The 25,698-nt window shown below is 33.9% G+C and overlaps 1 protein-coding gene across 5 annotated transcripts in view; it reads right to left on the bottom strand.

The window, feature by feature from the left end:
* Nucleotides 1-1,832: 1,832 nt before the first annotated feature.
* The window catches only part of LOC132559408 (growth arrest-specific protein 2-like), a 43,223-nt gene continuing 19,357 nt past the window's right edge, over nt 1,833-25,698 (bottom strand). For 3 of the 5 annotated variants that reach the window (XM_060224030.1, XM_060224023.1, XM_060224038.1), the window contains 6 exons: nt 23,998-24,119; nt 23,091-23,232; nt 21,618-21,799; nt 20,993-21,073; nt 11,606-11,701; nt 1,833-3,324 (listed from right to left, as the gene is read on the bottom strand). In XM_060224030.1, coding sequence (XP_060080013.1) covers nt 3,145-3,324; nt 11,606-11,701; nt 20,993-21,073; nt 21,618-21,799; nt 23,091-23,232; nt 23,998-24,119 — 803 coding nt within the window. In that variant the 3' untranslated portion in view covers nt 1,833-3,144. The remainder of the gene's footprint in view (nt 3,325-11,605; nt 11,702-20,992; nt 21,074-21,617; nt 21,800-23,090; nt 23,233-23,997; nt 24,120-25,698) is intronic. The other 2 variants (XM_060224045.1, XM_060224054.1) reach the window with 1 other exon arrangement.

Below are 25,698 nucleotides of genomic sequence, written 5' to 3'. Positions count from 1 at the left end.
TGAAAACAAAATAAAATCCTACTTTTTACACCTTATTTCATATCAAATATTGTAAATGTTGAGCTAAAAATAAACTTTCACCACTGATATTTGATAAATAATCATGATATGTGTACGTACATGGAATGAGGTTGAAGATTTAATATCTACATTGTTTCTAAACAAAACTTGAATTAAGTTTACGCCCTCAGTAAAAGTAATAAGAAATATCACTAGTTTCCCCACAATATACAATGGTATTAATTTATTGAACTGAGCAGTAAAATGTATATATCTTATTCAATATATACACACAAGCAGATATTCATCTGCCTTGTCCTTGTCTGTGACAAACCAATTTTGAACCAAGGGAGATAAATCCCTCAGTACTATATGTACATCAGAAGGATTATTTGGAAACAGCAGGCTGTTTTATTCTTAGCAAATACATGCATGTCTGAGGAGCCAAATCTTTTTGTGAACCTGAAATCTAGTAAAACAAATCACAGTGAACAGAACCAAGTCGTGGTCAAACTAGAATCTAATGAACTTAATTTTGGTGAACCAAGTCTTTGTGAACCAAACATTTTGTGAAGCTAGACTCTATGAACAAAATCTTTGTGAAACCAATCTCAGTGAACCAAGTCTTAGATACATGATGCTTATACAAGATCTTGCCAATCCTGTGAACCAGAAGTTTTCATGAACCTGGAGTCACAATGAACTACAAAACTAAGTCAAGCACCAAGTGAGATGTGAAACTCCAAACACACTGTGAGATGTGAAACTCCAAACACACTGTGAGATGTGAAACTCCAAACACACTGTGAGATGTGAAACTCCAAACACACTGTGAGCATGTGGTAGCTGTATATCTCCAACATTAAATGCAAAATGGTGTACTTGAAAAATAAAAAAAAATATATATATATAGTGGGAACTATATTTTAAAGGTAGAACATTCTAGACTTTGTACAAGATTATATCCAACATCATTGTTTTTTAAGGAGAAATTCTGAATACATAGTAACACTGTCACTCATGTCCCATTTAAAATGACGTTAACTACATCACATTTTCACTTCTTTCTATCAAAATGATAATGAAAATAAAAAGATGCCATTTCTTCCTGTACTTTATGTTATCATACAATTTACCAAAATAACCAGTTTTACATCAGTTATATATCCATAACATATACAAAAACATAACACAAAAGTTTATGTTCTGTAAAATTTGAAATTTAACTTGCCAATATCAAAATATCTAAGAAACTACCAAGAACAGACTCGGTATAAATATGACTTAACAAGTTTTTAAAAATAGAAACCAGAGTATCCTATGTTTGTAAAATATAGTCTTTGTAGCATGATTTCTGTCCATCTTGGAAATATACAATTTGTAAATTAAAGCAAGTTTTTTTATTGATTATTACAGCAACCACATGCATTCATACAGTGTCAGAGGAACATCTGACCAATCAAAACATTTGTAACATCATTGTTCTTAGAGACAGAAAACTCTGCTCCTATTAGTCCATTTATCAAGAATCAACATTAAACAGCACAATTTTAATGTCAGAGGCATCTATGGTATGATCAGTACATGGTTAATATAAAGGTTATTTGTAAATTCAGTGGCCAATCAAAACGCTTAAAACAAAATTGGAGACAGAATGTCTCGTTGTTGAATAGAGAATAATATCTCAAACATTTATGTTTCCTATTGACTGCTTTCTTACTTTCAATCAAAGAAAGATGAAAACAATATAGAAGACCATAAAACTATTTGCAGTATATCACAGAAAATAGCCAATCACAGATATTGTTTCAAATTTACAGAAAATAGCCAATCACAGACAATTTTACAAGTTTATCATTAAATAGGAATTCAAAATCTTTCAAGAAGACAGACATTTAGAAAAATAACAAGAGCACCATTATATATATAAATATTTCTATAACAACTAACAAATACAGGCTATCCATTTACAAACCTTGACTTCAACATCAACCATAGGAGAAAAAGTCATTCATAGCAGGAGAAAGTTTCAGCCTTGATTAGGACCCCAAGTGAACATCAGTCTCATTCTCCATCCACAAAGTTAGGACAGAGGCCATTTTTCACACAAACTTTTCAAATAAGTCAAGGTAGAATAGAGATATTACAGGATAAACGCAGTTGTACTTGATGTGGGCCAATTAAACGGCACAAGTAAATCAGTTTCATGGTTAAAACAAAATAAATTACCAAATATATTTTGTATTTCTTACAGGTGTACAAAGTATTACCACATTCCCTGAAGTGTACAATTAAAAAACAACAAAACAACAGTCAGAAACCTCAATCTGTTTTTGTCCAACTTTCCACAATTACAGCTTCAGTTCTGATCGGAGATGTTCAGTTCTGATCGGAGATTGTCCAGTATGTTACAATGTTTTGACTCTTCCATATATCAATACAGTATGCCCATTTAACAAGAGAAGCTCAGTGTGAGCAATAGCTAGAAAAAGTCATATTCAATTTGCTTTTTCAACAAAAACAACTGGTCGACCACTTCAGCTTTAGATTAAAACGAGTCAGCTTCATCAAAGACTTAATGTTGAGTGTGAGAAAAAATTTGACTAGTCTGTCTATCTGGACTAAACAGACTTTTTCAGTTCTCATCAGCAACTTTTAAAAGTCCTTGTGTGACCAATATATATCTATTTTCTTTAAATTTACACAGTGCTCCATTACAATCGTCATTACTTACTGTATTCCTGCAGTACAGAAAAAAATGACACGTATAACCAAAGGAATTGTAAGGAGTTTTAAGGAATCACATCCTGACATCCTGTCAAACACAGCCATCACCTGAATATTTGAAACCAGTGTAGTTGAATATACAGCCCATATTTACCAGAAATGGAAAATGCACCAGGTAGGTAGCTATGAGAAATCTTGGAGTGTTAATGTACACTTTTGGCCATATTTTAATCCATCACAAGACTTTTGTGTCAGAGGAATTCCAATAAATCGGACAAATGGATAATCAGCCCGTCATTGTCTAATTCCTCCATGAAATGACCATTTCATTAAGGAGACTTCTACAACAGGATGATCACAAGAGTGTTGCAATTCTGTTGTGTTGTGAGTGGAATCAATTATCTCCTTTTGGTCCAATCATTCGGACTTGTACTTTGACTTGAAACACAGGTATTTGCTAGTGGAATCATGGGAGCCATTTGCAGTGTTTGGTCTGCGGTGCTCAAACACCTGAACCGGGTTGTGATGTATAAGATAATGCTCCAATGTGTCCCAACCTCCTCCTACTCTAACCATCAAATGACGGTTCTTCAGGAACTGTAACAGAGGTTAAAAATTAATGCATAAAATGAAATGAATTAAACGTCAATGGTCAAATTGCAAAAACCTCAAAAGTCAATGCAAATAGGTAAATGCTGATATATGTGATACAAGATAAATGTGTAAAGAGAAGAGATCAAAATATGTTAAGTGTGAAAATTAATGCACGGGTAAGATATACGCCTAAGTAAATACAATGAAATAAAAAAAATCATCTTTAGGTCTTAAGCTTTCTTCTTGAAAGGTCAGAGAAATGATAATTATTACAACTGAATAAGAAAATTTAACAGGGATATTTTTTATGTGTGATGAAATTAATTAAATATAAAGTTTCAATCATAGTGGATTTCAAAGAAATTCTGATATAGAAGAGGAAAGGAGAAAAGATAGTAAAAATCTTTAAGAGATTATCGGTGGTATATTTCAGGGATAAGGACACATATACAGTTTTAAAATGTTCACTAAAAAGTGGAATTCATAGGTCAAAATATATACAGAGATCCTGTTCTGATGGAGTCAGATGGTATCAAATTTTTTTTCCTGCCAAACAGAAGGCCATAAACGAGCTAGCATGTACAAAAGATTCTTTCTTATAAAGAAGAGAAACCAACCTAAGAAAACCCTGTAGAATGTTAGGTATCCCGACTATACAACAGGACTGGGTAGAATATTGCTTATCTGTGCAGTTTAGATAAAATGACTATACACTATGAAACAGATTAAATGACATATTAATGATATCAAATCTAGTCATCAAATTTCAATACGGTGCTCATTTGTTTCCTTTCCTACCAGAAAAAATAAAAAAAAGATTCCATGTAACATAACACTGAGATAATATTTCAACTATCACATTTTAAAATGATCAAGTAGAAATTTGAAATGATTTGAATCACCTGTTCAATATTGTTGGTAAACAAACATTATCTTCCTAATCAATGAAATCAATCAATGTGTAAACAATTACCTTTAGAATGACTACCATGTTGATATTGATAGATCAAATGAAATGCTCCATCAAACTAATAGAAATATTTGTGATTTTGATTGAGAGATTTATCTTTGATGGCGAGATATTATACAAGCTGGTGTGACGAGTCAGTGATTGTATCAAATCATGTTTGCTCTAATGACATGGTGGTATTCTGTGAACAAAGCCTGCTATTATGGTCATCTCGACTTACAAGAATTTTGACTTAGTGCATTCAACAGGTTTGAACTTTTGACATAAGTATGCTGTAGGTAGAGAAGTATGATTATGCATTTATTTCTTTTAACACAAAGCACAATCTATTACTCGTTTATAAAAGTTCTGATACTTAAAAGTCTTGAGTCAGGACACCATTGAGAGTTTCACCATTTCTGTACTTATTCTGTGTGTTAGTATTAGCTTAATTAACCATGTACTAAGCCCATACCAGGTGATAAGCCCACCAATATCTACTGCAATTCAATAGAATAACAAGTCTGTTTTGTTGTCCTGTAATAAGCCCACCCCCTCACTCTGGATCTTAGGTAATGTATTATTCTACAGGCTTAATGCAGGATCAATTGTTGTACAATGTACTTCATATAATAAGATTATAGGTAAGAAAAATTATTCTGTTAGGGGGTTTGAACATTTAAAATGATTCCCAAAATGTTACAGAATTCAAATAATGGTTTGAATGCATTTACAGCGAGTGTCTTTTGTGAAAAGGAAATCATTTTCCTTTATAGACTAATATTGATACTAGTACCACTAGGTATTTGGGTAAGTGATGCATTTTACAAAAATGATCAAAAAGAAAGTAATATCAAAATTACTGTAATAAGCCCCAGTGATTTATAACAGGACAAAGAAATAAGTCATGTAATAAGTCTAGGGGGAAACACATTAACCCTGACTCAAACTCATGGAGTAGATTTATAACAGGACAAAGAAATAAGTCTAGGGGGAAACACATTAACCCTGACTCAAACTCAGGGAGTAGATTTATAACAGAACAAAGAAATAAGTCTAGGGGGAAACACATTAACCCTGACTCAAACTCAGGGAGTAGATTTATAACAGGACAAAGAAATAAGTCTAGGGGGAAACACATTAACCCTGACTCAAACTCATGGAGTAGATTTATAACAGAACAAAGAAATAAGTCTAGGGGGAAACACATTAACCCTGACTCAAACTCAGGGAGTAGATTTATAACAGGACAAAGAAATAAGTCTAGGGGGAAACACATTAACTCTGACTCAAACTCAGGGAGTAGATTTGTAACAGGACAAAGAAATAAGTCTAGGGGGAAACACATTAACCCTGACTCAAACTCAGGGAGTAGATTTATAACAGAACAAAGAAATAAGTCTAGGGGGAAACACATTAACCCTGACTCAAACTCAGGGAGTAGATTTATAACAGGACAAAGAAATAAGTCTAGGGGGAAACACATTAACTCTGACTCAAACTCAGGGAGTAGATTTATAACAGAACAAAGAAATAAGTCTAGGGGGAAACACATTAACCCTGACTCAAACTCAGGGAGTAGATTTATAACAGGACAAAGTAATAAGTCATGTAATAAGTCTAGGGGGAAACACATTAACCCTGACTCAAACTCAGGGAGTAGATTTATAACAGGACAAAGAAATAAGTCTAGGGGGAAACACACATTAACCCTGACTCAAACTCAGGGAGTAGATTTATAACAGGACAAAGAAATAAGTCTAGGGGGAAACACATTAACCCTGACTCAAACTCAGGGAGTAGATTTATAACAGGACAAAGAAATAAGTCATGTAATAATTAACCCTGACTCAAACTCAGGGAGTAGATTTATAACAGGACAAAGAAATAAGTCATGTAATAAGTCTAGGGGGAAACACATTAACCCTGACTCAAACTCAGGGAGTAGATTTATAACAGGACAAAGAAATAAGTCTAGGGGGAAACACATTAACCCTGACTCAAACTCAGGGAGTAGATTTATAACAGAACAAAGAAATAAGTCATGTAATAAGTCTAGGGGGAAACACATTAACCCTGACTCAAACACAGGGAGTAGATTTATAACAGGACAAAGAAATAAGTCTAGGGGGAAACACATTAACCCTGACTCAAACTCAGGGAGTAGATTTATAACAGAACAAAGAAATAAGTCTAGGGGGAAACACATTAACCCTGACTCAAACTCAGGGAGTAGATTTATAACAGAACAAAGAAATAAGTCATGTAATAAGTCTAGGGGGAAACACATTAACCCTGACTCAAACTCAGGGAGTAGATTTATAACAGGACAAAAATAAGAAAATAAGTCTAGGGGGAAACAATGACTCAAACTCAGGGAGTAGATTTATAACAGGACAAAGAAATAAGTCATGTAATAAGTCTAGGGGGAAACACATTAACCCTGACTCAAACTCAGGGAGTAGATTTATAACAGAACAAAGAAATAAGTCTAGGGGGAAACACATTAACCCTGACTCAAACTCATGGAGTAGATTTATAACAGGACAAAGAAATAAGTCATGTAATAAGTCTAGGGGGAAACACATTAACCCTGACTCAAACTCAGGGAGTAGATTTATAACAGGACAAAGAAATAAGTCACATTAACCCTGACTCAAACTCAGGGAGTAGATTTATAACAGGACAAAGAAATAAGTCATGTAATAAGTCTAGGGGGAAACACATTAACCCTGACTCAAACTCATAACAGGGAGTAGATTTATAACAGGACAAAGAAATAAGTCTAGGGGGAAACACATTAACCCTGACTCAAACTCAGGGAGTAGATTTATAACAGAACAAAGAAATAAGTCTAGGGGGAAACACATTAACCCTGACTCAAACTCAGGGAGTAGATTTATAACAGGACAAAGAAATAACCCTGTAGATTTATAACAGGACAAAGAAATAAGTCTAGGGGGAAACACATTAACCCTGACTCAAACTCAGGGAGTAGATTTATAACAGGACAAAGAAATAAGTCTAGGGGGAAACACATTAACCCTGACTCAAACTCAGGGAGTAGATTTATAACAGGACAAAGAAATAAGTCATGTAATAAGTCTAGGGGGAAACACATTAACCCTGACTCAAACTCAGGGAGTAGATTTATAACAGGACAAAGAAATAAGTCATGTAATAAGTCTAGGGGGAAACACATTAACCCTGACTCAAACTCAGGGAGTAGATTTATAACAGGACAAAGAAATAGAAATAAGTAAGTCAGGGGGAAACACATTAACCCTGACTCAAACTCAGGGAGTAGATTTATAACAGGACAAAGAAATACGTCATGTAATAAGTCTATGGGGAAACACATTTCCCCTGACTCTACTCAAACTCAGGGAGTAGATTTATAACAGAACAAAGAAATAAGTCTAGGGGGAAACACATTAACCCTGACTCAAACTCAGGGAGTAGATTTATAACAGAACAAAGAAATAAGTCTAGGGGGAAACACATTAACCCTGACTCAAACTCAGGGAGTAGATTTATAACAGGACAAAGAAATAAATAAGTCTAGGGGGAAACACATTAACCCTGACTCAAACTCAGGGAGTAGATTTATAACAGGACAAAGAAATAAGTCATAATAAGTCTAGGGGGAAACACATTAACCCTGACTCAAACTCAGGGAGTAGATTTATAACAGGACAAAGAAATAAGTCTATGTAATAAGTAAGTCTAGGGGGAAACACATTAACCCTGACTCAAACTCAGGGAGTAGATTTATAACAGATAAGTTATAACAGGACAGGACAAAGAAGAAATAAGTCTAGGGGGAAACACATTAACCCTGACTCAAACTCAGGGAGTAGATTTATAACAGGACAAAGAAATAAGTCATGTAATAAGTCTAGGGGGAAACACATTAACCCTGACTCAAACTCAGGGAGTAGATTTATAACAGGACAAAGAAATAAGTCTAGGGGGAAACACATTATCCCTGACTCAAACTCATGGAGTAGATTTATAACAGGACAAAGAAATAAGTCATGTAATAAGTCTAGGGGGAAACACATTAACCCTGACTCAAACTCAGGGAGTAGATTTATAACAGGACAAAGTAATAAGGCATGTAATAAGTCTAGGGGGAAACACATTAACCCTGACTCAAACTCAGGGAGTAGATTTATAACAGGACAAAGAAATAAGTCATGTAATAAGTCTAGGGGGAAACACATTAACCCTGACTCAAACTCAGGGAGTAGATTTATAACAGGACAAAGAAATAAGTCTAGGGGGAAACACATTAACCCTGACTCAAACTCAGGGAGTAGATTTATAACAGGACAAAGAAATAAGTCTAGGGGGAAACACATTAACCCTGACTCAAACTCATGGAGTAGATTTATAACAGGACAAAGAAATAAGTCATGTAATCACATAACCCTGACTCAAACTCAGGGGGAAACACATTAACCCATGACTCAAACTCAGGGAGTAGATTTATAACAGGACAAAGAAATAAACAGGAAACATGAAATAAGTCTAGGGGGAAACACATTAACCCTGACTCAAACTCAGGGAGTAGATTTATAACAGGACAAAGAAATAAGTCTAGGGGGAAACACATTAACCCTGACTCAAACTCAGGGAGTAGATTTATAACAGGACAAAGAAATAAGTCATGTAATAAGTCTAGGGGGAAACACATTAACCCTGACTCAAACTCAGGGAGTAGATTTATAACAGGACAAAGAAATAAGTCTAGGGGGAAACACATTAACCCTGACTCAAACTAGGGGTACACACATTAACACATTAACCCTGACTCAAACTCAGGGAGTAGATTTATAACAGGACAAAGTAATAAGTCTAGGGGGAAACACATTAACCCTGACTCAAACTCAGGGAGTAGATTTATAACAGGACAAAGAAATAAGTCATGTAATAAGTCTAGGGGGAAACACATTAACCCTGACTCAAACTCAGGGAGTAGATTTATAACAGGACAAAGAAATAAGTCTAGGGGGAAACACATTAACCCTGACTCAAACTCAGGGAGTAGATTTATAACAGGACAAAGAAATAAGTCATGTAATAAGTCTAGGGGGAAACACATTAACCCTGACTCAAACTCAGGGAGTAGATTTATAACAGGACAAAGAAATAAGTCTAGGCGGAAACACATTAACCCTGACTCAAACTCAGGGAGTAGATTTATAACATTAACCCTGACTCAAACTCAGGGAGTAGATTTATAACAGGACAAAGAAATAAGTCATGTAATAAGTCTAGGGGGAAACACATTAACCCTGACTCAAACTCAGGGAGTAGATTTATAACAGGACAAAGAAATAAGTCTAGGGGGAAACACATTAACCCTGACTCAAACTCAGGGAGTAGATTTATAACAGGACAAAGAAATAAGTCATGTAATAAGTCTAGGGGGAAACACATTAACCCTGACTCAAACTCAGGGAGTAGATTTATAACAGGACAAAGAAATAAGTCTAGGGGGAAACACATTAACCCTGACTCAAACTCAGGGAGTAGATTTATAACAGGACAAAGAAATAAGTCATGTAAACACATTAACCCTGACTCAAACTCAGGGAGTAGATTTATAACAGGACAAAGAAATAAGTCATGTAATAAGTCTAGGGGGAAACACATTAACCCTGACTCAAACTCAGGGAGTAGATTTATAACAGGACAAAGAAATAAGTCATGTAATAAGTCTAGGGGGACACACATAAACCCTGACTCAAACTCAGGGAGTAGATTTAAACAGGAACAAAGAAATAAGTCTAAGTCATGTAATAAGGGGGAAACACATTAACCCTGACTCAAACTCAGGGAGTAGATTTATAACAGAACAAAGAAATAAGTCTGTAATAAGTCTAGGGGAAACACATTAACCCTGACTCAAACTCACAGGACAAAGAAATAAGTCTTAACCCTGACTCAAACTCAGGGAGTAGATTTATAACAGGACAAAGAAATAAGTCTATGGGGTCTAAACACATTAACCCTGACTCAAACTCAGGGAGTAGATAACAGAACAAAGAAATAAGTCATGTAATAGTCTAGGGGAAACACATTAACCCTGACTCAACCTCTATTTTAGTAGATTTATAACAGGACAAAGAAATAAGTCTAGGGGGAAACACATTAACCCTGACTCAAACTCAGGGAGTAGATTTATAACAGAACAAAGAAGTAAGTCATGTAATAAGTCTAGGGGGAAACACATTAACCCTGACTCAAACTCAGGGAGTAGATTTATAACAGAACAAAGAAATAAGTCTAGGGGGAAACACATTAACCCTGACTCAAACTCAGGGAGTAGATTTATAACAGGACAAAGAAATAAGTCTAGGGGGAAACACATTAACCCTGACTCAAACTCAGGGAGTAGATTTATAACAGAACAAAGAAATAAGTCTAGGGGGAAACACATTAACCCTGACTCAAACTCAGGGAGTAGATTTATAACAGGACAAAGTAATAAGTCTAGGGGGAAACACATTAACCCTGACTCAAACTCATGGAGTAGATTTATAACAGGACAAAGAAATAAGTCTAGGGGGAAACACATTAACTCTGACTCAAACTCAGGGAGTAGATTTATAACAGAACAAAGAAATAAGTCTAGGGGGAAACACATTAACCCTGACTCAAACTCATGGAGTAGATTTATAACAGGACAAAGAAATAAGTCTAGGGGGAAACACATTAACCCTGACTCAAACTCAGGGAGTAGATTTATAACAGAACAAAGAAATAAGTCTAGGGGGAAACACATTAACCCTGACTCAAACTCATGGAGTAGATTTATAACAGGACAAAGAAATAAGTCTAGGGGGAAACACATTAACCCTGACTCAAACTCATGGAGTAGATTTATAACAGAACAAAGAAATAAGTCTAGGGGGAAACACATTAACCCTGACTCAAACTCAGGGAGTAGATTTATAACAGGACAAAGAAATAAGTCTAGGGGGAAACACATTAACCCTGACTCAAACTCAGGGAGTAGATTTATAACAGGACAAAGAAATAAGTCTAGGGGGAAACACATTAACCCTGACTCAAACTCAGGCAGTAGATTTGTAACAGGACAAAGACATATTAAGAAGCCTAGATATAGTGTCGTATGAATATGGTGAAGTTTCTGATGGCTTACCACTGATAAAAACATGGTGAGTTTTAAGTGGCATTTCTATTTCCCTACCTTAATATAGGTCAGAGGACTTACACGGGTTCATTAGACCCAAATGTAGCGAACACAATCAGAACATGTTATAGAAACAGGATATAAAGGTATCAGTTTAAAAAGAAACTTACCCGAATCTGAACAACTTTGCCGAAGATGAGATATTTTCCCTCGCCGAGTTTCTTGACATGATCATGGCATTTACACATGAAGGCTATTCTTTTGACCTACAAATACACAAACACAAACCCTCATTTCATGTCAGTGATGAACACTTGAAATACAAACCCTCACATGGACATCCAGTTATAGTGTAGTCTGTTCTGTTTTCCACTGTTTACCTTTTTATATCTATTCATTTATCAAAAGGTAAGAAATTTCCATGGATTCCAAATCTAACTAATTCTCCATATTTAGCTTTGATCAGTTGTAAATCAAATATTTTTCTTATTGATGTCCATTTTTTACGTCTTCACAATATCTTAACTTTTTTGGAAAGGTAAGAAACACGAAATTCCTTAAACAGATTCAAAGGGATATCAATATCATCGCTTGATGTAATAGTATCAGATCAATTTATGTTACAAAATATTTCAGAATAACTTCACTGATTTCTGACACAAACTACTATGTACCATGATATAACATACAAACTGATTTCTAGAAATTCTGATAGTAACTCAGTTTACATGAGCTTCTGTTATATTAATTTCTCACATCACATTAATGTTAGAAAAAGCTGCAGCAGATTTCCAGCTGTTAAAAAAAACCATTATGTAATTCCATATAAAGGTAAACAAACACAAAAATCATCAATCATAACAAAACATGCTCTCTAGTTCAGGAAGTAGTGGAACCCTCTGCAAACTACAGTGGACTTGTCCACAACAAAGGGTAACCCAGTTCATTTCATCAATTAAGGTACCATAGATTCATTAGATTTTTTGTTCCAGTAAAACCGATCCAGACATGTCTATTGGTAAAACATGCAAAAATATAAAAGTTATCATTGAAACATGCAAACAAAATGAATGTTAAGAGGTTGATGATAAATATATTTCATTATTTCCAACACATTATATTAAAAATAATTAAGCTTTGAATGATCACACAGTAGAGGGATGAATTTTAAGATGGTGAGGAGCGAGTTACATATCTAAGGTCACGCAGTTTATGTTAGGGGTGCCACTTCATCATTTTTTTCGTTTTATATCAGACCCAAACATGTACTTTTACATAAAAAAATACACAGGGACTTGGAAATCAGCCAGGAAACATATATCAAAACTTAACATTATAGAAGAAGTCTTCAATAGACAGCAATATACAATTTTTTCTCCACATCTCCACAAGGTATGTAATTTTCTTCCCATCTATCAACAATTCACAGTGATCAAGTGATCAGACATACATTTCTATCGTCTACATCCTCAACACAAGCAAAGGAGAACTTGGTGGAAAAGGAGTCAGCAGAGAGCTGTAGTGGGAACAAGATCAGGGGCATCAAAAACATGACTGCAAAAACAACACTCACAAGTGCTAAAATATGTAAGCTTTCAGGGAGAGTTTGTTGAAATTGAGGTGTAAATAAAATTTGATTGTGAGAATGCAAAATGGTGGCTGTTCTGTACCTGATCTAACTGGTCACCATCATGGCCTCATTCAATTGTTCCTTCTTGTTTTAACTATCTTTTCAAAAACTAAATGATCCAATAATTCACTTTGTTTATCATCTTCACCATTCTTCCTTTTTATATACATACACTATACTCATCCTTCAGTAGATCCAAGCAATCTACACACAACCATGTAACCTCTGGCATGGTCAAATAAGACGAAATAGTATTTCCTGGTAATAATTCTACTGAACAAAAATTACGTGTTTTTACCTGGGCTTAGTGATGAGTATAAGAAAATTTCCAGAGAAAACAATTACAAGATAATGCAATCTGTTATCATTCTTATTGATTGACGCAGTCCCCTGAAATATTATTTATAAAATTCTATTTGCAATTCTGCCTGATTCACAAGCCCCTGTGAATGAATTTTGCATGATCAGATAAACAAACTCACCCTTGCTAAGCACTCCAAATAGTGCTCACAACCCATTCCAAATCCACACTACGTAACAGCAAAAGTGTATGTCATATATAGGTGTATATATAGGTACATGTATCTATATTTATATATGTATGTCAATCTTGAAAAACATTGTTTAACAGAGGCAAACAAGGATAAAAGTAACACAATGTCTTTTCATATTCACAAAAGTTTGATAATGAATATATACATCCACAAATACGACATTTGTTTACAAAATACAATGTAAATAAACAATTAACACTGATCATGACAAGGAACAACATTTCTGAACATTTTCACAATTTTTTTTCAGTAACTTAGTTTGATATACTGATTACAAGAAAATGGTTTTCGTATTTGTGTTTTACAAAATCTTCAAGGAATCTCAATATTAAAAACAAAATATACACAAAGCAGCACAGTATATATCTAAAGCGTATTGGTGTAGAATTAGGATTTTACAAAAAGTCAGGTGGGATTCATAATGTAAATAAAGTAATGACAAGTAAATATGGAGGTTTCAAAGCTGGGAATTTTTAACTTTAAGTGTATATGTTACCTTTCCTAGTTTTCAGAGAAATCTCCCTACTCTTATTTCATATGAAATATTTTTGAATAGCTCAATTTTTTTTAATGTTTCACTTTCAAATCTTTAAATAATTTAAGATAAAATATAACTCCATGTGTCTGTGAAAAACTCTCCACCTGAGATTATGAAGGTCTAACAGATGGAGCTATCAATACCACATGTCTCCACCTGAGATTATGTAGGTCTAACAGATGGAGCTATCAATACCACATATCTCCACCTGAGATTGTGTAGGCCTAACAGATGGAGCTATCAATACCACATATCTCCACCTGAGATTGTGTAGGCCAACACCCTAACAGATGGAGCTATCAATACCACATATCTCCACCTGAGATTATGTAGGCCTAACAGATGGAGCTATCAATACCACATATCTCCACCTGAGATTGTGTAGGCCAACACCCTAACAGATGGAGCTATCAATACCACATGTCTCCACCTGAGATTATGTAGGCCTAACAGATGGAGCTATCAATACCACATATCTCCACCTGAGATTGTGTAGGCCAACACCCTAACAGATGGAGCTATCAATACCACATGTCTCCACCTGAGATTATGTAGGCCTAACAGATAGAGCTATCAATACCACATATTAGGTTCTAACAATAAAAACAGTATACTACTATTGTACCTAAGCTTCTGTACTGTAGATGCAACTATGTTTTAAACAAACAAGGATCATTAATATGCAGCCTATGCCACAGAATTATGTGACAACCATTTAGATGTATATCAAGTGTGTGTCTAGGTGTAAAAAGTCGTGTCTTTTCTACATTCTACTGGTGATGTGCATGTAGGGTTTCATATCTAGAACAAAACAGAACGATGATGATACAAAAATGGAATATATATAGGCAATATCTCTACCACAAACATGAAGACATGCTTGTTTACAGTTTCATCTCAGAATGAAACAAAGAATTCTTAAATATAGAAGCCGTAGAGTCATTTGTAGAAGCTAATTTGATATTGGGAAATGGTCAGACATTGATGAAGTGGTAAGACAAATATTTATTTAATTTTCAAATTAAAAATATATACAGACATTGAATGTGTTCAACTATTTAATGAAGACATGTCATATTTTATGATATCTTTCAGCACTCTGCTGTAATGATATCTTTCAGCACTCTGCTGTAATGATATCTTTCAGCACTCTGATGTAATGATATCAACATTTGATATTTTGGACATTTTCAATCAACCTTATTAATGTTTTTAATTTCAGGTAGTCAATTTTAAAGTTTTCTTTACAGATAATTTCAATCTGCCAGAGGCAGAGTTAAAGTTTTATAAAATTCAATCCATGGTTATAGATAAAAAAATATAACAAGTTGGTGGTCTTGTTTAAAGTTTGATTTAAATATAGCACTTTCAGTGTAAACTGCTGATTAATATAAAACACTTCTACTGCATCATTAACATCATACATATGTATCATTTTAAATTGCATTGTGACTCAATTCAAAGTTGATATTTTGAAAATTGGTTAATTAGTTATCAAATAAGCAATAAGCAAGTATCTATCCAAAAAAAGAGACACGTAGAATTTCTAGGGATGAAGTTGTCAATCCCGGCAAAACAAACATTAGGGATTCTAAGGGATGACTTACTATCAATATGTGATGCTTAAAAAAATTCAGATGATACAAAGGTAACTAATATGGCTGATGTAAGACAAATGTGTTACCATGGATACTGTCGTTAGTGGGATGATGGTCTTACCTCCTCATGAAATATCCACCTACGGAGGTTAGGAATCAGTCCTTTGTCATGTTTTATCTTCTGGATCTTTAACAAATTGTTATAGTGTCATCATATTAATTAAAATACAACTGTTTTACACATATCTTTTTCTTTTCAAACTTTTTCACCATCAGTATCTGCCTTCAACATCTGATGTACCATAAACCATTCCTTTTTTTAATTTGTCCTTTGTTTGCAATACACGGTTGATTTGTCAGTTATAAATAATAGACAATTTGTCCTTTGTTTACAATTCATGGTTGATTTGTCAGTTATAAATAATAGACAATTTGTCCTTTGTTTACAATACATGGTTGATTTGTCAGTTATAAATAATAGACAATTTGTCCTTTGTTTACAATACATGGTTGATTTGTCAGTTATAAATAATTGACAATTTGTCCTTTGTTTACAATACATGGTTGATTTGTCAGTTATAAATAATTGACAATTTGTCCTTTGTTTACAATACATGGTTGATTTGTCAGTTATAAATAATAAACTAACATTACAGTATTTCTTGAACCAAGTTACATTATACATGTATATGAAATATTTTTGTTCTGACATCTCAACCAACAAATGACAAAACATTTCTATATAAAAAGACTTTTCTCAAAAGTTTACAAAAAATGTCTATATTGAAAAAAGACCCACCATCACCTGTCCAGCAAGCACTTAGCCAGCTGTGACACAGATATAGTGTAAAAAAATTGAATTCTGATATTTGTGATGACATAATAAAATTATATATTTCACTATTGAGGTAAAGGACAAATATTCATTTTTGTATGCAGTTAGTTTCAATCAATATCGACATAAAAACTATATCACACTCTTCAATTCAAAGTCAGAATTCACTATGTGAAGGTACAATAAAAAAATTCTAGTTTACAGGTTTATTGAAAGATCTGAAAAAGACTGAAATATCTGATAGTTTGTTCAAAACGTGTTTATATCTTCATCAACAGTATATCCAATATTTTATTGGTAAATAAATATGTTAGCATTATACAAACCATTTTTCAAATTTTGTAAAAAAAACATAAATAACAAACACAATCAAACAATTAATTTAAGTTACCAGAAATCTTGCTTTGAAGATGAAGAGATTAGCAATAATAAAAAACAAAAACAAAAACTGATGGAATGGCCATGTCAATGTGTCTTAATGCAGATATGAAGATGAATAATAATGATTAAAATAAACAGATTTAAATTAATTTTCACCAAACAATGGGACCTAAAATATATATACAGATAAACCTCATTATCTCAAAGTCATGTAGCACTCTAGACCCCCATTTGGTCCGAATCTCAAAGTCATGTAGCTCTCTAGACCCCCCATTTGGTCCGAATCTCAAAGTCATGTAGCTCTCTAGACCCCCCATTTGGTCCGAATCTCAAAGTCATGTAGCTCTCTAGACCCTCATTTGGTCCCAATCTCAAAGTCACTTAGATCTCTAGACCCCCATTTGGTCCCAATCTCAAAGTCACTTAGCCATTTGGTCCAAATCTCAAAGTCATGTAGCTCTCTAGACCCCCATTTTGTCCCAATCTCTAAGTCATGTAGCACTCTACACCCCCATTTGGTACCAATCTCAAAGTCACTAAGCTCTCTAGACCCCCCATTTGGTCCCAATCTCAAAGTCATGTAGCTCTCTAGACACCATTTTTTTCCTAGCCAAATTTAAGACTAAACATTCAAACTTGATTAACTCAATTACTTGGATCGTTCAGAGTTTGCCCACAAGCCCTTTGACTTTGAAATAAGGAAATTTGTCTGTAATTGTCAAAATTCAAAGTGCTATACAGTATGGTTTGTAAATAAAAGAAACCCAGTCACAAGCCCACCCTGGATTAATTGTAAAATGTAGTTTCAGTTGGAATGATAACAAATATCTATTACCATTATGTAATAATCTCATCTCCTTATTTTGAATCTGAGTTTATGTGTATGTGTGAGTTCCCTGGCATTATTGTAGGCAGTTTCAGAAGGTCATAGACCTGATCAGGTGGGTGGCAGAATAGAATATTGGACTAATGAATTCATCAATTGTGCATTTAATGCTATCAAAGTTGGATTTCTCATCAAATTGCTTCCTATTACAACATATTAGATAAGTACCATGCAGACAGCCTGGATGCCATTTCATCTCGGACTCTAACAAGAGTTCCCGTATATTCCATGAATCAAAAGTTGTGCCTCATATCAGAGGATTCAATTCTCCTAAAGCAATATCTAAACTGATTATAAAGCCATCCAAATGCTTCTAGGGATAAAACATTAATAACATATTTTCTCCTTTTTCTTTTGGTTCAGTTTAGCAGGAGATTTACTGGCTGTATACAAAAGGTTTTCCAAGGCAAGGCATACTAGTATTGTAAGCTGAATTCTAACTTAACACTCCCTTGTGATACAAATTCATGTATAGATACAACTGTACATGTATTTCAAAAAGGAATATTGAAAAAAATCCTCAAAATATATTGACAAAATATATTTCAGGGGATATGAAAATTAATGTCACAAAAATTAATAATTACTGTGGTGAACCTAACTACATTTATCATATTAGTTCACATTAACATGAAAGCAGACAGGCTATATATAGAATATGACAGCCTGTCACATAACCTACCGCCATATCAAAATTCCAAAAGTTTGGAATCAGACCTCCATCACGGAAAGACACTTCCTCAGTATCCGACTAAAATGGGTAATGAATATGCATGAGTTTGACATGAAGTTGCAAAATAAATTAAAAGCTCTCATATAAAAAATACAATACAGAATAGCATGCATTTTTGACATCAGTATACAAATCCAGTTATAAAACACACTGAAACATGCTGTACAAAAATCAATCTTTTTTCATGTATAATACATGATTATTCTAATGAATGTTCTATATATTTCAAAGCAACCACACTTAAGTCTTAATTCTTAAACTATTAAGATCACATTATATGCCACTTTCTTGTACATTTTGAATATCTCATTCATTAATTAACTAAAAATAAATAACACGTATCTTTAAAAAAACAAAGACTTAGATGTGTCAGTGAAAATCCAAAAAGTACAGCATAATTATGTTGCTGATAAATCGCTTCATTGCACAATAGTTAACACAGCTTCTTATGAATTTTTAATTTTCAAAAATATCAATAATTAAGACCAAAACTGACAATCTGAATTGACATCTTATTATTCCTCCAGTAAACTTTGATGCAGGACAAAAATGAAGAAGTCTGACAGAAAACTGAGAATGGCTAGTTTTGGTATTAAAAATATATTGTCAAGATTTTGGATGAAGCAAATTCTATTGATCTTATGTAAATGACAATTTCAAATATTCTATTGGCATAAAGCAATATCTATAAACAACTTCTGTCTGATATTGTTATCATAAATCAAACATTTAAGCTGTGTGCAGCAAAATTACTTAAGAAGGTTTTTGCAGCAGATAAAAAAAAAATCACTGAATCATTGTGATATTTAGATGATTAGTTTTATTGAAATAAAATTTGAATTTGGTAACAAAACAAACACTTCAGTCTGACAACTTCAAAAATGATTTAAACAATTTCAACTGAGTTTCTTAATATAGTGGTGATATAAAGCTGTTATCAGGTTATCATTAATTCTGGAATATTGTGGTTAAGTTTGCTACCAGGAACCAGCAACAACACCAAACAGTAAAACAACTCTCAAGGTCACTCAAAAGACATATCAAGTAAGAAACACACTCTGTGAAATCTGTTCTAAACACTTAATGTCACAAATTAACTGCAGTCATGTTCCTCAACGTCTCAACAATCATTTCACCGATCATATTTCTGATGAACATTCCTTAAGGCAACATGCTACCTTATTTTAAAGTACACAGCATTCAAATCTCAAATGGTTACCTCCCTTATAGAAAACATGATCATCAGTATGAATGTACATCTATTCTTTTGTTGTATTTTAAAGATATCACTGATAATGTTGATTTACTAAACCCTTTTGATAATATATGCTATTTCAAAGGCACATGTATGTTTATGCAACTATCTTTTGAAGAAGAGATTCATTTCACAACAAAGTAGCATATATCCTTAAGTTACAGCATGACAGCTAAAAGTACATTTAAATATTATTGAATTAATTTTTTCAAATGAAGTAAAACAAATCATCTGGAAGAATATACAAATTATCCATACCTACATGGCATTTTTTAACAATCAACAAATTTCTGTTGACAAATAATAATAGCCTGTGCTTTCAACAGACATGGACCAATTCACTTAGGAGATATGAGCTGAGGTAACTCTCTTTATCTGGTGACACTGATGGACTGTCCCATCTATATACATGGACCAGTTCAAAAGGATTCAGATGGAGACACAATTCACAGCACCCATTACCAAAGCAGGTACACTTTTTAAAATTCAAATCATTATAATCAAGTTCTGAATTATCTAGCTCATGAATATTCACAAACACTCATTGGACATGACACTCTAACCTTACTGCTAGCTCCTCATAGTGAGGTGGATGTCTTTAACTTGCTGTTAATTTAAGACTCTTTCTATCCAAACTTTGCAGAAAATTATAATGAAAGTAGAACACCATAATTTGATAATAAGCAATTTTAAAGTACCAAAATATTTGCCATGACTAAGCAAAACAACTTCATGCTTATTGAATTTTTCCCCCTCAACTTTAGTATCAAGTTACAAATTGAAGAGGTAACATGTACATATATATTCTTTTAAAAAATAAGAAAATAAGAAAAACCAAAATGGTTGTGCAATTTTGATAGGAAAAATGGCTTGCCAATCTTTCTCATGTCAAAAGTGTGACCTGGAGTGAATTAAGTTTTGGTACATAAAAAGCTGGTCACTCTTGGATTTTTTATTTGAAATTTCTGGAAAAAAGTCATCTATTAGTGTGCTTGTACAACTTCCATTAAATTTTGAAACTGCAAAGTGAGGAATGAAAAACATTATTTATAAAAACATCTGATTTCTATTACGGATTGTAAAAGCCAAGTCGACAATGAACTCTTGTTAGGGTCAAGGTCAAACACAAGCCCAGTACTAGACCTACCTCCTCATCAAGTGACCAGGACTGTGGGGTGGGAGGGGTTTTCTCTTCAATTTCCTCCTCCTCCTCTGTCTCAGTACCAGTCTTTACAAGGGGAGACAAATCAAGGACATATCAACTCACAAACACTCTTATGTTTCATATTCAATACACGTTCATCGTTAAATAAATTATATTTCGTGTGCTGGAAGGTGTGAAATCTAGAAAAGCAATCTGGATGATGTTAATTTCATCCTGTATCCATTGTGATTTCCATTAGCAATGTGCTGAAAACTTGGTGAAGTGAATCTGTTTCAGATTAATGTGTAAATCTGTCAGGAATGGGAAAGTGCAATAATAGCATAAAAACAAGAAAATTGTATATTAGTGTTTAGGTCATTTGTATTTTGCACATTGCCAGGACAAGTTTTCATGTTCTGTAAAGTAATGCTGAGACTTCTGTAACAATGCTTCTCAAGGCGGTCAGCTTCAAAAGAGATGTAAGCCAAGTACACCATCTTTGTTGGAGACAGTTTAAAGCTATTTCTGAAAAAAAAAGTTGACAAACACTTCTGCAATTAGCAGATCTTTCGTTGTAGAATCTTAAAGAGACAACATGGTCATTTTTTATCATTAGATAGAGCCTCACCTCATCATCCAAACTGTTTGGTTTGGGAGGGGGAGGGCGGGGAGGAGGGAGTTCTTCTTCTTCCATTCTCTCCATCTCTTTTTCCATTTTGATAAGACTAGGAGGCTCCAGACCAAACTTGTAACCTATTCTTGCTAACTCTAACAGACATAGTACTACTGACTTCTCGGCTGTGTGAGACACTGCAAGTAAAATAATATACAAAACAACGTATACGGTAGTCTATAACAGCTCAAATGTGGTGGAGATCAATTCAGCATTACTTAGAGATGTATTCTTATATTTAAATAAACTATCATGCTGTGTTTCATTCAAAAACACAATCAATGTACATTTTCAATTTTTTTTCTCTTCCTTTTTTTAAGAGACATTTAGGAATACATATTGTATTAAAAAGTTTCTGGAGTTTTAATTTCGGTATTTGTTTAAATCCTCAAATTTGAATATTTTACATTAATTACAAGAACTCCCTCATCATACATGTTAACAAGACTTTAAAATACAGGTCCCAGTTAACATTCAGTGTTATCACTAATGCCAGTGTATTGTAAACTATTCAGAGTTTGTTTAAGTATGTAAAGGTCAATGCTTTCTACAGTTGTTTTATATTTTTAAGATTTACTAGAGCAGCAGAAATTCAGACCAGTCAAAAGAAGTGAGCTGGCCATTACTGTTTCAGTCAGAGATTGGTTCAAAATTTGATTAATAATTGCTGTTGATTAATTTCTGGGACAATTGTGATACCTGTATGTAACCTATCTTTATTGTTTTACAATAAGAATCAACATATGTCAATGATAAGGAAGCATGGAAAACAAATGAGCCCAGGAGATTAAATGGACCTTCATAGCTCAGATTGGAGAGTGTTGACCTGAGGTGAAGATCTGAGGTATCATAGGTGGTTTGTGTTTCTCACAAAACAGACCAGTCATTGTTGCCCTGATTGTGTTTTTTGGCAAGGCACTTTACCCTGATTGGTCTGGATGGGATGCAAAGGGCCTCCCATATGTTGTTCAGTGAGGTAGCCACCAGCTAATATGAAGAGATCCCACTCAAAATTACCCTGGCTGTTTACAGGGTGATACCCTCTGATCAAACAAACTAACACTCAAATCCAGGGTTCCAAAACATTACAATTTACTCCAAGTCAGGGGGTGGGCTTATTACAGGTCACTGAAATATCATTCATTGTTAATTCTTCTAAACAGCAATAGATAGAGTGGGCTTATTACCAGCCCTAGGCTAGTTTTTGTATAAGTTTCTGGGTTAGCAGGGCACTAAAATAATGTATTTGTGCTGATAGGCACCTTTTCCTTTCATTTGTCCACATAAGTTAATCTATAGCAATACAATCATTGAATAAATCTTCACTTTTCTGATTTACATATACATACATACAACTATAATGTCAACATCTTAATCAGGCTTTGGGCTCAAAGAAATATCAAATCCTGTTATCAAAATTCATCATACCTAGATATTCTGTTTCAAACATTTGATCATCTGCCATCCCAAATGCTTTACACCAGGACAGGAAGTTAGCTGTATTGTCGCGTGCAAACCAGCTCCCTGAAGGTGCATTACTCTTACATCGAAGTTTGTAGTTGGGCAGGGGCTGTAAAACAATCCACAATATTCAGGACACAGCCTATACTCAGGTCATCAACATCACAGAGATTCAAGAACTAGGGACATTACAAGATATTATAAATACTTAGATAAATACACCAGTAATGGACCAACTGAATCAAAAAATGTTTTTAAAAATACTTAACATTTTTTTTTTACATTCCAGATTTTCCCGAATTAATTTTGATACCATTGAACCATCAAATGACCTAACTACATTTCTTATCTCAAAGATTAACTTTCTGTAACTTTTCCTGACTTCCATATGAGAATCACAGCAACCCCTCCAAGACATTCCTTAATTTCCATACACGGATCACAGTGACCTACTTTCTTACCTCTATGTGTGACCCCTCCATGAAATTCTTTAATTTCCATACACGGATCACAGTGACCTACTTTCTTACCTCTATGTGTGACCCCTCCATGAAATTCCTTAATTTCCATACATGGATCACAGTGACCTACTTTCTTACCTCTATGTGTGACCCCTCCAAGATATTACTGAATTTCCATACATGAATCACAGTGACCTAATTTCTTACCTCTATGTGTGACCCCTCTAGGAAATTCCTGAATTTCCATACATGAATCACAGTGACCTAATATTTTACCTCTATGTGTGACCCCTCCATGAAATCCTGAAATTCCATACATGAATCACAGTGACCTACTTTCTTTGTCTCTGTGTATGACCTTTCTATGGCATTCCTTAGTTTCCATATATGAATCAGTGACTAATTTTCCTCACCTCTGTGTATGATCCATCCAAGACACACTCATGCGCCTTCCTCTGTATAATTTTTGCCATTTGACATAAGTACACGCCGTTGTCCAGCACATCCATGAAATTGTCTGCATTAACCTCCATCCCTGTAGTGAAGATAGTTTATCTTGATAAGGATGTACAGTACTTTACTCTGACGAGACTTAAGGCTGTATACTACCTAACTGGTTGAAGATGAATGCTATCATTATTTCTTAAAGATGTATGCTGCCTTTTTCTGACACTGAGACTTAAGGCATTACTTGCTAAATATGTATGCTACGTTTTTGTGAACTTTATATCTTACACATAAGAGTTTAACACACTTGAATTTTATTATCTAAATTTGACATTTCAAGCATAATGTGAACATCAATGATTTCCAAGACAAATGTGATATCCATCTTTGAAAAGGGAGATAACTCATGTAAACCACAGCTATAATCAATAAAATAAGCAAACATCCTTGTGTGGATACTGTGACTTTTTCCTTAACTTCTCTACATAGGCTAACCTCAGAGGTTTATTTTTTTAATTTTGATAATGTACATAACTTAATGATTTCATTGAAACATTTCAAAACTTGGGGGAAAAATTAAAACTGAATGGTAACCAGCTACCAGTCCTAGTTTTCCATTCCTCAACAATCTTAAATTTCTTACTAGTGAATGTGTAGAAAATGTTGACTACAAGAGACAGTTCATTTTTTTTATTAATTATAAAAACCAAATTTTTGTCAATTTGACATTTGTTTCATGTGACTTGATGGCCAGTCTTTATACAGACAGATTTTCATATAAACTGAGACCACCCTAAAGGTATGTTTTATGTTAGACCCAGGTAATATAATAACTACACCAAACATAGCAACATAATAGCATACATACTACCATAAACAAAAGTGTACAATATTTGCACACAACCCAAAACAAGACAGCTTGAAATTTAAATATTTCAAACTGCAACTTTCCTGTAATCTATACTTGTACCTAAATATCATACTGCAACTTTCCTGTAATCTATACTTGTACCTAAATATCATACTGCAACTTTCCTGTAATCTATACTTGTACCTAAATATCATACTGCAACTTTCCTGTAATCTATGCTTGTACCTAAATATCATACTGCAACTTTCCTGTAATCTATACTTGTACCTAAATATCATACTGCAACTTTCCTGTAATCTATGCTTGTACCTAAATATCATACTGCAACTTTCCTGTAATCTATACTTGTACCTAAATATCATACTGCAACTTTCCTGTAATCTATGCTTGTACCTAAATATCATACTGCAACTTTCCTGTAATCTATACTTGTACCTAAATATCATACTGCAACTTTCCTGTAATCTATGCTTGTACCTAAATATCATACTGCAACTTTCCTGTAATCTATACTTGTACCTAAATATCATACTGCAACTTTCCTGTAATCTATACTTGTACCTAAATATCATACTGCAACTTTCCTGTAATCTATACTTGTACCTAAATATCATACTGCAACTTTCCTGTAATCTATGCTTGTACCTAAATATCATACTGCAACTTTCCTGTAATCTATACTTGTACCTAAATATCATACTGCAACTTTCCTGTAATCTATGCTTGTACCTAAATATCATACTGCAACTTTCCTGTAATCTATACTTGTACCTAAATATCATACTGCAACTTTCCT

The sequence above is a fragment of the Ylistrum balloti genome, unplaced genomic scaffold (genome assembly GCF_031769215.1).
Source record: "Ylistrum balloti isolate Yb309-2 unplaced genomic scaffold, AGI_CSIRO_Ybal_v1 Utg369662, whole genome shotgun sequence".
NCBI lineage: Eukaryota > Metazoa > Mollusca > Bivalvia > Pectinida > Pectinidae > Ylistrum > Ylistrum balloti.
The sequence above is the reverse complement of the archived record's forward strand: the minus strand, read 5'-3'. Positions and strand labels throughout refer to the sequence as shown.